The following is a 14,185-nucleotide window of genomic DNA, read 5'->3' on the forward strand; positions in this document are numbered from 1 at the left end:
TGATTGCTTGGTACAAACCAGAGTTCTACTGCCCCCCCTCCCCCTGCCCCCCGCTGGTCCCTGTTCACATTATATTATTTGGGTCCAAACCACGGTACACTTGCATTATCAAACTGCAGCTGCATATCCATGTCAGATGCCAGAAGGCGCCAAAACGGATATAGTTGCTTGCATCACTTTTGTTCTTTTTATTTATTTATTTTTTACACTTTTGGTTTTGTTTTCAAATTGTCAGCACATAATGGCACTTGCGTCTATCTGCCGCAAATTCACTGCAAATATTCTAAAGAACGTGGGAGCAGGAATGAGACCTACATTCTCTCTGCTTGCAGTGCGTCAGTGCAAGAATACGCACACACACACACTTTCATCAAATCGTATGCCATCAATAGCGGTTCATTTCCGTGATTTAGTATGATTGTGTTCATATCTGCACTGAAGATCATATAACCTGTACCCCAGACAACCCTATTTATGTGGGCTCAGGTACAGTTTACGGGTGTGGACCTGAGTTCGGAAAACAGTGTTCACATCGTCCAAACAAACTGAACTCTGACATCAATCGAACCCGGGTGCACACCAAAAGTGCTAATGTGAAAGCACCCTAAGTGTGATGAACCCTTTAAATCCCTCAGACATGCACACTGTGAGAAGATAAAAGCTGGTAAAGTGATCCAGAAACTACCATGTGGCCCTCATCTATACATCACTCACCCTTCACAAGTGCATCATTCCTTTAAAACTAACCCAAACCCACTGGCGAGTCCATCACCCAGTGCTCTGCTGCCACACCAGACATAAGACTGTTCAGTACCTGAGATCGGATTGGTACCTGATTGCCCCCTGCGTTGTGGCACTCGTACACCCCCACCACACCGTCAGCAAAGTGCCCCAGTGTGTCCAGACAGTTCTGGCCCTGCTGTAGTGCTCCAAAGGCTATGTCCTGATGATCCGGGACCCTAAACAAGACAGACACATCAAGTTAGGTTTGATTAAGCTAACTTTTGAACTGCAGCCCAAAAGGTTTATCATGAATAAAGTTTAATTACTTTAAAGTCACAAGTCTATGTAGACTAGACTCATGTCTAGGTATAAGTGAAAGAGTTAAAGGCTCCATCTACACTTGGTATTAACATTAGTCTCATTAAAATGTTTTGTAATCCAATCACTCAATCCACATTTAGAAGTACTCAGAAACATCTCGCCACACTACATTTGTAGAGTAAACACAAAAAGGATTCGGATTCGCCTATTAATCAATCAGGGGTTTAAATGGCCGGTTATGTACAGAAAACCATCTGAATCAAATAGCTCATACACATTTATGCACAAAACGTCATAGACCATCTTCAGATTATAATAGCACATGTAAACAAGGCCAAAGTGATCCAAGAGCTATTTTTATTATTCCCAGGTCATACACTCACCGTAACTCAGGATAGACGTTCTCCAGGTACCACTTAAATGGTTTGCAGCCTAACCTCTTCTTCATTTCCAACCTGCTTTGAATGCTGCAAACAATGAGGAAAGTTAGTCATGTGGAGTTCATTTCAACGGTCTACACAACTGAGATCTTCACTTAGCCATGTTTGAAATGATTCTTCAGTGGCTGTTCGTACTCTTGTGGCCTTGGCAGTGACCTCATGTCCTACTTTGTTCCAAACTTTTCTCTAAGCAATAATATTTGCTAATTAAGATACACACTTACTTGCCATAGGGCACATTACGGGCTGAGGGCACAGCAGCGTAGTAGAAATTCTTGTAATCGTCCATCCAAACTTCTGCCGCTCGCCTTGTGTTCCTGTAAAGACAAACACAAGCAGATGAGAGTAATTTATACATTTTATATAGTGATAATGATGTTCTGCTAATGACCATAACATGTCCATTATTCCTGAATCTAACTTCAACACTAATGGACCTTCTGCAGCATATTACTGGGTGCTTTATAATTATGACAGAATGTCACTTTAAATTTCAACTGCACTGCCTCACAAGAGCCCACTTATCACTGGCTGCAGTGCTGGATTCACCCACTGGATGGAGTACATGAACCAGACTACTAAAGGGCTCAAATTGCTTGAACAATCACAAAACATAAGATAAATAAAAATTGTGTTCTTTAGCTACTGTAACGTTGCTCACCCTGGGTGTTCAAAAATATAACGTCTAGCAAGATTACAACAATCCTGACTACATTCAAGTATCTTGTAACATGGACTGAAAAATAGACTGTTTATAATATATTATATTTTATTATATTATATTATGATTAATATAATATAATATAATATAATATAATATAATATAATATAATCCTTTGTAACATTATAAATGTCTTTACTGTAACTTTTGATAAATTTAATGCATACTTGCTGAATAAAAGTATTAAATTTCTTTAAAAAGATTTGTTTACTAATCCCACATTTTTTAATATAATATAATATAATATAATATAATATATAAAATAACATAACATAACATAACATAACATAACATGGTGGATACCTGGCAAACACGGTGCCACTGCCCCCTGGAAAAGTGTATGGATGCTGTTTCCTGAAGACATGACCCACTCGACTGCAGGGAATAATCTCCAGGCTGCCCCCGCACTGCCAGACCCGAAATGAGATCTCTGAGAAGCACAGCAGCAATCAGAGATTAATAAGACATATCATATCACAACGCACAAACAATCAGTTCATAAATGCAGATTTCCAAAGAGCCAAACGTCATAGCGTGTGTGTGACATCTAAACAAACAAACTCTGTGAAACTTCTTGGTCTTTGCAAACTTCTCAAACACAAAGTTTTTCCAGGCTGAAGGATAATTTCAAGAGTTCTTGTAAACTTTTCCACAAGCAGCACAGCTGAGAAAAGTGCTGTGTTTGTGGAATGAACTGAAATTTCTTTCAGAATCCATCATGCCACAGACATTATGTCAAAGCCTGAAAATCTCCACCTCATTGAGTCTTACACTGCAGTTTCTATTCAAGTCTCATTGCTAATCATATAAAAAAAGCAATAGTTCTTCTGTGGTGACCTGAATTGTCCCTTAGATGGGCACATTACATTTTGGATGGGTAAGGCATTATCTCATACAATCTAATGATAGAAGTACCATGATCTCATATTCAGTATTCATATACAGTGGCGCCACAAAGTATTTGAACACTTAAGCCACACTCATGTGACACAAATTCATGAATTTCATGGCATTAAATTAAATTAAACCACGCAGCCTTTGTAAACAATCAGTGCTAGACCTTTTTTTCAAACTTGAGTCATTTTTGCATGTGACCAACTAGTTCTAAAATCATTTTAGTGGATGTATGAAGTCAAACTGCCTTCAAACCCTCATAAATAGATCCTACTTAAAAGTTCATAAGTAGCAATTACAATGTGATATGCATTAAAGTGACTTTGGTAGGAATAAAAATGAATGCATTAGACAATTTACTATTTCTTTCTCTCCTTTTCGTTTGTCTTGCTTTATAGTAAATTAAGCACATGATACTTTATGCATTTATCAAACTCGCTAAAAGAGTTGTATTATCTGCCAAAAATATGAAAAACTTGTATATACTGTGTGTGTGTGTGTATTATATATATATATATATATATATATATATATATATATATATATATACACACACACACACACACACACACATATATATAACAAAATAAGTTAAAGAACATAGCTTCATAGCTTCTCCTCATGCCACGCACGCACACACACTCGCGCGCGCACACACACGCACATACGCGCACACACGCACGCACTTTAAATAGCCAAATCTTTGTCTTTGAATCAATAAAGGACACATGGTTACACTGATAAGATCTACTGTCTTCAGTCAGTCAGCTCCAATCAGCTTGTCCCAGCACAACAGATGAAATACAGGGCATTTAGAGAAATAAAGCCTCAACTCACCAAGATTCTCTCCTCCCCACACGTCCATCATCATGTCGTACTTCCCCAGCTCCTCAAAGTAGTTCTTATCCATTACAAAGAGGCCACCGGCAATCATGGGAGTCCTAGACAACATAACGCAAAACATGAAGAATGAGATAAGATCAAACAGATTCTTGAACTTCCTTAGCACCAGCATACTTCATAGAACTTACTTTCCATAAAATTTATACTAAACAACTATTTCACATACTGGCGATGTGTGTTGCTTTAGTTGCCATTTGTGACTTTACAAAATTCTGTGCTCGGTTCCCTCTCTGATACTTAGATAGAGCAAACTGATCAGAGCTCCATAAACAAAGTCATTAAACAACACTGGAATCATTAAACAAGAATGAAGAGTGCTGTGTCATGAAGACTTTTACACAACACATCCCATAAAGGCACTGTCAAGAGAAACTGCACAGTTTATTATCTTAATGCACTTTTAATGTACTCGCTGCACAGTGATTGAGATTTCACATCAGCAATGCACCGTCTATACAATCTCCCATTTCGGTCGCTTTACACCTTACTTTCTCTTTCCCACTCGCTTGTAGCTGTTAATGATTCGAGTCACTCCCTGGAGGATGGACCTTTTACAAACAAGCAAGCAAGTACATGGGCTCCTCGAACAAACTTGTTTTGTTATTACAAGAACTTTATGGGAACCTTTTCTCATGTTGACAACAGAATTTTACATTAGTTTACTGTGCAATGTTTGAGAGCATAGAAGTTGGACAAAAAATAAAAAGTAATTCAGCAATTAGTGTTGTTGTCTAAAACGATTAAAAATGATTTTTGGTAATGTAAATAAAGCTGAAATAAATTAAATTATAACGATTAGACGCAAAATACTATAATAGCATATATATATATATATATATATATATATATATGTATATATATACACACACACACACACACATACATATACATACATACATACATACATACATACAGGCAGTATATAAATAACACAGATAAAACTATTTGCATTTTCTTAAGGAAACACCAGTGCTCGTAAATCAGCAAAATAATAATGTTAGGCAAAACGAACCAAATAATCCTGGATATATAACCGCTGATGTTTGAAAACCAATCACAGTTCAGTATGCAAATGTAACAATGACATCATCCTCAGTATTCTATCAGCACTAGTCAGTGGGAGTTAGAATGCACACCAATAGTATTGTACTATCAACAATTAATTAATTAATTAGAGAAAATGTAAGGAGGATAAAAAGCAGCTCCCAAGTCAGCTGACAGTCATACGTCATCAGGTTTTTATCCAAAACATTACAAAGCAGATATTTAAGAAAAGACGAATTCTTACTTGATAGGAGCAATGGGGTTTCCTTGCCGTGCCCGTCTTTGTTCCAGGGTCATGTAGTCCCATTTAAAAACTAGATTCCAATCAAAACCTGGATAAAGATTAGACATTACATTAGGGATGAAGCTCTTGATTTTAAATGTAGGTTCAATGCCCTGGCTCAGCCATGTGTCAGGTAAGGGAATAAGTGAGCATATTAATGATACTGCAATTTCACTGATGAAAAGACTAAGGCTTTGTTCAGAACAGCATACTACCATACTATTTTAAGAGTATGCAGCATGTACTGTATACTGTACGCAAGCATGCAAATGTTTGCATGTAACATTTCTTTTCATGAAAATACATTTTACACAAAACCTGCTTAAAACCCCATTTGCATTTCCAGTAGGAAATGCCAATGCTTGCCAGACAGCAAAAGAATAGTATTAAAGTTTTAAGTAATGATGAATTTTAGGCTTTGGCTCTGTAAATGAAATGCTGCATCCTTAAACTTTGCAGTTGGCACAACATTTGTCTTATTTTCTGCAGTGTGTCTTGTTTTCTGTCGGCTGTACACAAGAATCAACATAAATGTGACGCTCTGTAGCTTTATATGGTTAAATATTAAGAAGGATTGAGCGTTGAAAATTACATAAAATGTAAGTTTCACATTTCTTAAGTATACAGATACAAAACCTACAGATTAAGGGTACGTTTACACGACAACGATATGGTCAAAACGGAGAAGTTTTTCCTCGTACAGACGATACCATTGTCAAAACGATCCCCATTCATACGAATCCGCGAAAAAAAATAAAAACGCTGTATTCTGCTGGCAAGCCATTAGATGGCGATAAAACACTATAGACCGAACATGTAACGCGCATGTGCATGACGTCATCGTTTTCACAGCTTCGCGTTTGTGTTGTTTAAGGGGCGGTCACACTGCACTTTTCGTTCCATTGACTTCCATTCAAACGCACGTTCGCTGCGTTCCAAAGTTCAAGTTTGGTGAACTCTGACCTGCGAATTCGCATTACGTGATTTTCATTTTTCATTTTTAATGTATTACTTTAAGTTATATGTTGAATTCATGTTTATAAAAAAGACTCTAGACCGTGACGTCATATCACGACCGTTACAGCATCCGAAGAAATTTCGCACGTTCAAAGTCTAGTGTGACCACGGCACGGAGACAGTTTTTAAAAACATGCACTCTGAAACCTGTTTTCAAAAGTTTGCGTTTTCAGGCCACCAAAACGCCGTTGCCGTGTAAATGAACGGCCAAAACGCATAAAAAGTTTTCCGTTTTTATTTGAAAACGGTATCGTATAAACGGCCCCTAAAACGTAAGTTTAAACAGATTATGTATTTTAAGTGTTAATTAAAAGCAGAAATTTGTAGAGAAGATAAAAATTAGTAAGTGACTATAAATAGTAACTATAAATAACAATTTTGATTCCCAAAAATCAAAATGAAGCATATCAAAGTGACGCTACTCCTGTTTAAAATGTTTGGTATTGTTCGTACTGTATACAGTAAATACTGTGTGCAGTAGTCCATTCTGAACATATTCTGAAAGGAGGGAGAAAATGCCAGATGAACACCACTGTGTGTCATACATTTGAGGAGAAAGTCTGAATGCCAGTTAACTAGCACATAGAGCTCTCATTTAACCAGAATGTACTGAAAAAAAGCCTTATATAAATAAAATGATATTTATAACCCATGCTGCTTTATAAAATACAGTGAAACCAACATGGATAGATCCATTTCCATATTATTTCCCACTGCATCCAGAAGCCTCGGAGCTCAGAAGAAAAGCTATTCCACTCAGAGATACAGAGCCATTATGCCTAAAACCCCCAGACAAAAATCAATCAAATGGTTTCCATTCCAAAAGGACAATTCCTCTTTTTAAGATTCATCATGCTCTCTCACTCTTTTACACACTGTGCTGTCTCCACAGATTCTCTCTGTATTGCTCTCACTCCATGCATGCATTTAAACTTACCACACACAGAATAGCCCTGCACATGAAACATAACAAATGACATCTGCTGTATTATCCTTAAACAAGTGCATGAAAGGATGTAATCATATCAAATACACACACAAACAGCTCTGGATAGTGATTTCACTGTCGTGTTAAAAGAGCTGATGAAAGCGATTTACCTCCTTTAAGATCTGCAGATGCCCCCACATACTGGAAATTGTCCATGTTAATGACATCTATGATGGGTGACACAACCCGAGTTTTATCCTGCCGAGAAGAATAAATGATGTGAATCTGGGCTGACAGTACAATGACAGTTAGAGTACAAGCATATGAAAACAGATTTCATCTCGCATCTCTGAAACAATGCATTCTTTAAAGATGTACCAACTGACAGAGACAATAAAATTAAACCAGAATTAAAATCGCTGAAAGTCCTGACGTATGCCGATCATGGAACTAAGAAACGTGCACTGCACTGCCGTTACGAATCACGGCAAATCCATAAGAAATACCTAGGAAAATCCCATTAATCTCGTGAGCTTCGCTGACACATCACTGAAGTATTTAAAGTCAAGTACCATGAGTTAACACTCCAGAAAAGACAGGCAATCAACTCTACGTGACAAGCGTGGAGAATTTAACACTAAATATAAATGTATTGCTCCTCAGACATCTTCCAATATTCATCATGACAATTCTGGGACACCCTGATGAATCAAATCATGCCAACGGTGGCTTCACCTCTGAATTAACTAATTCATTTGTCACAGTGCTGTAATGTTTCCACATGGCAATTTTTATATAATTTTTCTAAAATATATTCTATGTAAATACGGTGTGTTATATTAACGCAACACATTAATAAATTGATAAATTAATACATTCAATTAATAAATTAACTTTACTCAATTGTGAACGACAAATTGTTTTGCTGAATGAAAACAGGCTTTGATTATTTTTAACTTGATTTGTAATTTATTTTACTTCTTGCATTAAACATTTTGAAACAACAAATCACTGTTTGGTTAAAATTAGGGATGCACGGACCCGATACCTAGCTCATGTACTTGTACTCGTACTCGTAAAAATAGCCCCGACACCAAAGACCGATACCTCACGTGACGTAACTGACAGAATTTTCCGTGCACAGAGACACCGACGACAGCAGCAGAAACAATGTCAGCCTGTGGAAATACTTCAAATTAATGACGACAACACACACAATGCGAACTGCATGCTTTCAATCACAATTCGTTATCGATTAAGGCGGGATAGGCGGAATCGCGTAGTACGGTGTACATTTTAGGACTTCCTCACACCTCAGTCATACAATGAAAAGGCGTCATGCCTCAGACTAAAAGGCTTCAGTAATCGGACAAAACGGCATCGCGCCTCAGATTGAAAGGCTTCAGGTCTCACGAAAAACGACGTCAGGTGTCAGGTCTCAGGTCTCGTACAATTAGGCATCAGACGAAACAGCCTCAGACCAAAAGGCATCAGACGAAACGGACTCCGATAAAAAGGCATTGGACAAAACGGCCTTAGACTAAAAGGCATCAGACGAAACGAACTTAGAAAGAAGCGAATTGCCCTGCCTCAATGTGACGTCACGTGCACGCAGTTTTCTGTTAAATGTTACAATAAGTTGTACAAAACATATCCCACTGAGATTATTTTGTAAATTTGTATTCACTAGTTTTATTTGCATGTATAAAAAGTTAGCTAAATAACATTGCAACTAGCTTGCATTGCAAACTATCGTGAACACATACGAAAATTAACCATGGTTAAAAGTGTGTTAACTATGACTTTTTTTTTTTGTCGGATTGATAGACTACTATTTTGTATAACAATTTTACTACAAATACCATAAACTATAGTGTAGCAAAACCATGGTTAATTTGTGGTTACCATGGTTAACTACAATAACCATGTTTTTTGTTTTATTAATTTTTATATTAATAATTTTATTTATTGTTAATTTTTATGAGAGGTAAAAAAATCTTTCGAGCTATTTGACTGCGTTGTTATAAGCACAGCTGCTTTGTGTACAGAGGTTACCAAGGAAACGGCTTTATTTCTGCTGTTCTAGCGCCACCTACTGTCAGAGAGTAGATTAGGCAAGGCAAGTTTATTTATTTAGCACATTTCATACGCAATGGTAATTCAAAGTGCTTTACATAAAAAGGAAACAAATACATAAGAATAAAAATGGAATGCATAAAAAATAAAAAATATCAATAAAAACAGAATACCACTATCTGGATGGAAGAGTCACATTTTACATTTTCATTCAGCCCATTGCTGTTTTTCTGCAGACCAATGTGAAAATCGGTATGTTCTGTTCTGTATAGAACCTAACCAGTGTAATATTTAATTAAGGCTCGCACACACATCTTACATCAATTAGGGTATAGTAACAGTTAAATATATAAAAAGGAGAAAGAAAAAGACAACTGAAGGACGGCGTTATGATGGGATAAAAGCCAATAGAAAGTTGGGCTATAAAAAAACAAAAAAAAAAACAAACTGATGCCTTTTAGTCTGAGTCCGTTTCATCCGATGCCTTTTCGTCTGAGGCTGTTTCGTCTAATGCCTAATTGTACGAGACCTGACACCTGACGTCGGTTTTCCTGAGACCTGAAGCCTTTTAGTCTGAGGCATGACGCCTTTTCGTTGTATGACTGAGGTGTGAGGAAGTCCTAAAATGTACACCGTACAGAAGCGCTCTCTCTCGCATGCGCGCAGACAGCGCGCGATCAATTCTCCTCGTGCCTGAATGGTCAAATGCACACATAGTTGTCAAAATGTCAATCGTGTGAAATATCTCATGTAAATACAGTCGGTTATGGCTTAAGTCGACGTAAACATTTGGGTGAAAACAGGATATGTGTCAGTATCCATGGATTCAGTCTTAAAGGGACCGTAGCCTATATTTGTCATTAATGTTCATTTAACAAAATGTTAAATAAATGTATACATGGTAAATAAACCTACTGTATCTGAAAAACAAGTTATTTAATTTTTATCTCTATATGTTGTATTGTTTGTAATTAGTTTGTAAATTTCTTTTTATTTAACAACAATTATATATATTGGTAATTATGCCCTTTGAAGGTTACTGGACACTGTGAAATTTTTGTTCTTTAAGTTTGTGACAAGCACATAAAAATTATTACTTTTTTCATTAGAGTAATAATAAAGAATCTGTCCTACATTCATTAGTCTCACTGTGTTGTGCTTGGAAAACTGCAACATCACAAAAAAAAAAAAAGAAATTAATAAATGTATAGGCATCGGTATCGGCGAGTACTAGAAAAAAAGTATCGGTACTCGTACTCGGTCCTTAAAAAACGGTATCGGTGCATCCCTAGTTAAAATGATAGTTTCTATAATTGAAAATAATATGAAATTTAAGCAATTAAATAAAATCAAACTTTCTATAAATATGGGTAAAACCTATACATAACAGTACTGACATTTAACATCATCTTTCATATGTCTAGTGATAGGAAAAGACTTGCATGCCCTGAAATTCTGAATTTTGAGGGTTTGTTCTCACACATTGGAGCCTATTCAGTGAATGGTACAAAAATGATTTTTCTCAATTTTACCACATTGCAAATTTTGCCTATAAACTAAATGGTTTTCATAACTAATGGCTTCATAGAGACATGTTTAGCAATATATAAATAAAAATGAATATCATCAAAACAATAACATTTTTTGGCTATATCACTGAGCCCTATATACATTCACTGGAAATCCATTGTATTGACTGTGCATGTGGTTTGTATTAAGGCCAGCACTGATATAAACCTGGAAGAACTCAACTTGATGAGGACTAATGATGAGTGGATGCAACAAGTGGAAAAGTGACTAATGTCAAAAACCATTAAAAACAGATTCAGTAGGAGTTACGCTCTTGACCAAATCTGTTCTAAAAATTAAGGCAGTATATTTCTGCTTACACGACACACATACATTTTCAATTATAATAATTATTTCCCTTCAACATAAGTTCTGTTTAAAGGTACTTTTCCAGAAGCAGGACAACATTTAATTCATGCTCTGTATAATCATCATGATGAAGCGCTTGGATAAATTCTGGGGTCACCAACTCCACAATTTGATTATGTGATTATCTGGGTCATCCAACTGGAAATGAAAACACCTAACAATATAAATGGGGTTATGAAATGTATTACTACATTTATGCCAGTAATTTGTACTTTCAGTGTCTTGTTCTTCTACTCCCTGTTATTTACTTTGTGAGTCAAAAGCCTTGAGGCAATATCAGAGTAATAATGTGTGCCTAGGGAAGGAACTGAAGCAAATATTTCTTTAAGGTCAGTCTGATCCTGAACCAGACCGGACCTGCACATCCGCCATTGGGGTGTGTTTGCTTGGATTCAACACACCTGTGCGCACACACTGATGTCCTATCCATACTCTCTACATGCTATATAACACACAGTGTTGGATAGCACTAGTTTCCGTCCATACTTTTTTATGGCTTGTTTGAGAATTTTTGGCAGTAGACAGCAGGATTGGACTCAAACAGGTATAATGATATGGCACTGCAAGCAAAGTTTGTACATCAAGACAGGCAGCCAAAGAAAACACAATAACTTCTCATCCACTCTTCTCTTTTATCATCTTGGCCTGACATTTGCAATTGCAGTGAGCTGCTAAACGTCCGCTGCTGTAATGAGCATGTTTGATTATAGCCTCCAAAAGCAATGATTAATTTGCCAAATCTGAGAATTGTAAGACACAACGTTTTTCTGCTTGTTTGTGTGTCAGAAGAAGAAATAAAAAGACAGAGAAAGAAAAACATGGCTGACCTCAGCAACCCTTTCTAGAAGGGGCTCCAACCAGTGTTCATTACACTCGCAGTGGCTGTCAAGGAAGGTCAGTACATTGGCCGTGGCCGCATCCGCCCCTCTGACTCGGGATCGCATCAAGCCTAATAATACACAACACACAGACACACACACACACAGGATTGAGACTCAATGCAATCTGATGCAATCTGAACTACACAGAAGGCTGTTATCCCTGTATCCTAACCTAATGATCTACAACACATGTGCAGGGAACCATAATGATAGTCAAAAGTACCAGTGCTTTGGTAACAAGTTTGGTAAAAAGTAATTTTGGAAAAGGTAATGATATGATGCCCATCTTGGTCAGGAATTATTATTATTGGTGAGGTGTTAAGTCAGTTATGTCTGAAGGGAATATATACACAGGTAGACAAAAATCACCTATGGGGAAAATGGGGAAAAGGAGAAATCCTGACAATATCAGTATTACATCATGCATCATATCTAATCATGCAATACATTTGACATTCGATTATCTTTTCTTTTTTTTTTCCTGAATGTTTATCTGAATATAATACTGTTAGATACCTGAATTTTTTTTGTTCTATTGCTTGTTATTGTTCCTTATTTTATTACCTACTGTTTATTTAGAAATTCCTTAAAATACAATAAAACAAAAGCCAAACCAAGAAACAAAAGCCAAACCACAAAACGAAACTTAAACTAAACGAAAACTAAACCAAACCAAAGTTGTCATCATGCCAAAGTATTTGGAACGCATATACAGTATGGCTGCTTGACACGAAGTAAAGGAAACACTTTATCTATACAGAATTAATAGGATTATATGTGAAAGCTCATCTAGTGGCTTGTGGACAACTAAGAATCCATTTTCAAATTCAAACACTAAGAAACATTAAATACTAATTAACCAGTTTGCTTCTTTATAATATCACAACCAAATCTATATAATCTGTACGAGCACATTTTTAATTCCTACACTCACATGCAAATGTAATCTTTATTTCACTATGAGCTTCACCAGGGACTGAAACTTTAGTTCTTTGTTTCCTTACCATCAAGTAATTTGTGTATCAAAAAAACTTTTAAAAGCAAATACAGAGCTTGTTTAGTTGGACTGGAATAGGATTTGAACAAAAGGTTTTGGAATCAAATAAACAAACTGCAGTTTTGGATACAGAACAGCATTTTTTGCTTGACAGATATATAAAACACCTTCCAAAAATACACTCCAGCTTTTCTCTACTTTTATTTTCTCCATATTTGCACCTATGAAGTATGCAGTGCTTTTAATGACTTCATGCTGAGGCTGGTCACAATTAGTCGCAATAGTAAAACTTCGGCTATAGTTTTAATAGATGCCTAGATTTTAATGACTACATGAGAGCGGATACTAAAAAGACCTTACATATTAACTTGGGTATAGTTTTGATTAATAGTTAGTGTTAATTAATAGTGTTACTGTGATTTAGAGGGTAATAAATCACTCACCCTCTCGACGATCGTTCCGTAGGACTCTGACTTTCTCGATTTTCCCGAGTAAGGCACCATCTTCAGCTGAAAGTCCAGAGAAAATATTGTGTCAGCTCAAGTGATTAGGACAGTACATCTCTTTTATTTTATATGCTGTAGTTAATATACACAGGAGAAATATGATAAAATGTCAGATGTGCCACCTTCTTAATCCAGAAAAAGTCTGCACAATTTTGTAAAAGTCACCATATATTTAGAAAAAGCACATCTTAAACAGCTGCACATGACTAAGAGATGCACTTCTTTTTGGTCTTGAGAAACTTTAAAGGCATGGAAGTAGGGGCCAAATTATTTTTTTTTTTTTCAAAAATCCAAGGGAGAGCTGGCAAAGAGAAAACCACCAGAAAATGATCAAGGATTCCCCCTGAAGAAGCTAAATCATCTCATAAAGTTAAAGGAAACGGAAAGGTAGGAGCAATGTTTCTTATTTCCAAACACTAATGCAAAAATCCAAAAAGAAAAGACCATATGCAAAAGCAGGACCACAATCCACACATGTAAAAACACAGAAGAAACGCGAGGACTAATAAGACC

General features: G+C 36.5%; 1 protein-coding gene across 2 annotated transcripts in view; it reads right to left on the reverse strand.

Moving 5' to 3' along the window:
• galnt2 (UDP-N-acetyl-alpha-D-galactosamine:polypeptide N-acetylgalactosaminyltransferase 2) overlaps positions 1 to 14,185 on the reverse strand; it is an 84,732-nt gene that overhangs the window by 4,137 nt on the left and 66,410 nt on the right. Inside the window, exons 6-14 of one of the 2 annotated variants that reach the window (XM_051918067.1) lie at positions 13,610 to 13,675; positions 12,116 to 12,237; positions 7,445 to 7,532; positions 5,291 to 5,378; positions 3,937 to 4,040; positions 2,509 to 2,635; positions 1,709 to 1,801; positions 1,428 to 1,511; positions 833 to 959 (exon numbers count right to left, since the gene is read on the reverse strand). In XM_051918067.1, coding sequence (XP_051774027.1) covers positions 833 to 959; positions 1,428 to 1,511; positions 1,709 to 1,801; positions 2,509 to 2,635; positions 3,937 to 4,040; positions 5,291 to 5,378; positions 7,445 to 7,532; positions 12,116 to 12,237; positions 13,610 to 13,675 — 899 coding nt within the window. Of the gene's footprint in view, positions 1 to 814; positions 960 to 1,427; positions 1,512 to 1,708; positions 1,802 to 2,508; positions 2,636 to 3,936; positions 4,041 to 5,290; positions 5,379 to 7,444; positions 7,533 to 12,115; positions 12,238 to 13,609; positions 13,676 to 14,185 lie in introns of both variants that reach the window. The other variant, XM_051918066.1, reaches the window with a different exon arrangement.

The sequence above is a fragment of the Ctenopharyngodon idella genome, chromosome 13, assembly GCF_019924925.1.
Source record: "Ctenopharyngodon idella isolate HZGC_01 chromosome 13, HZGC01, whole genome shotgun sequence".
NCBI lineage: Eukaryota > Metazoa > Chordata > Actinopteri > Cypriniformes > Xenocyprididae > Ctenopharyngodon > Ctenopharyngodon idella.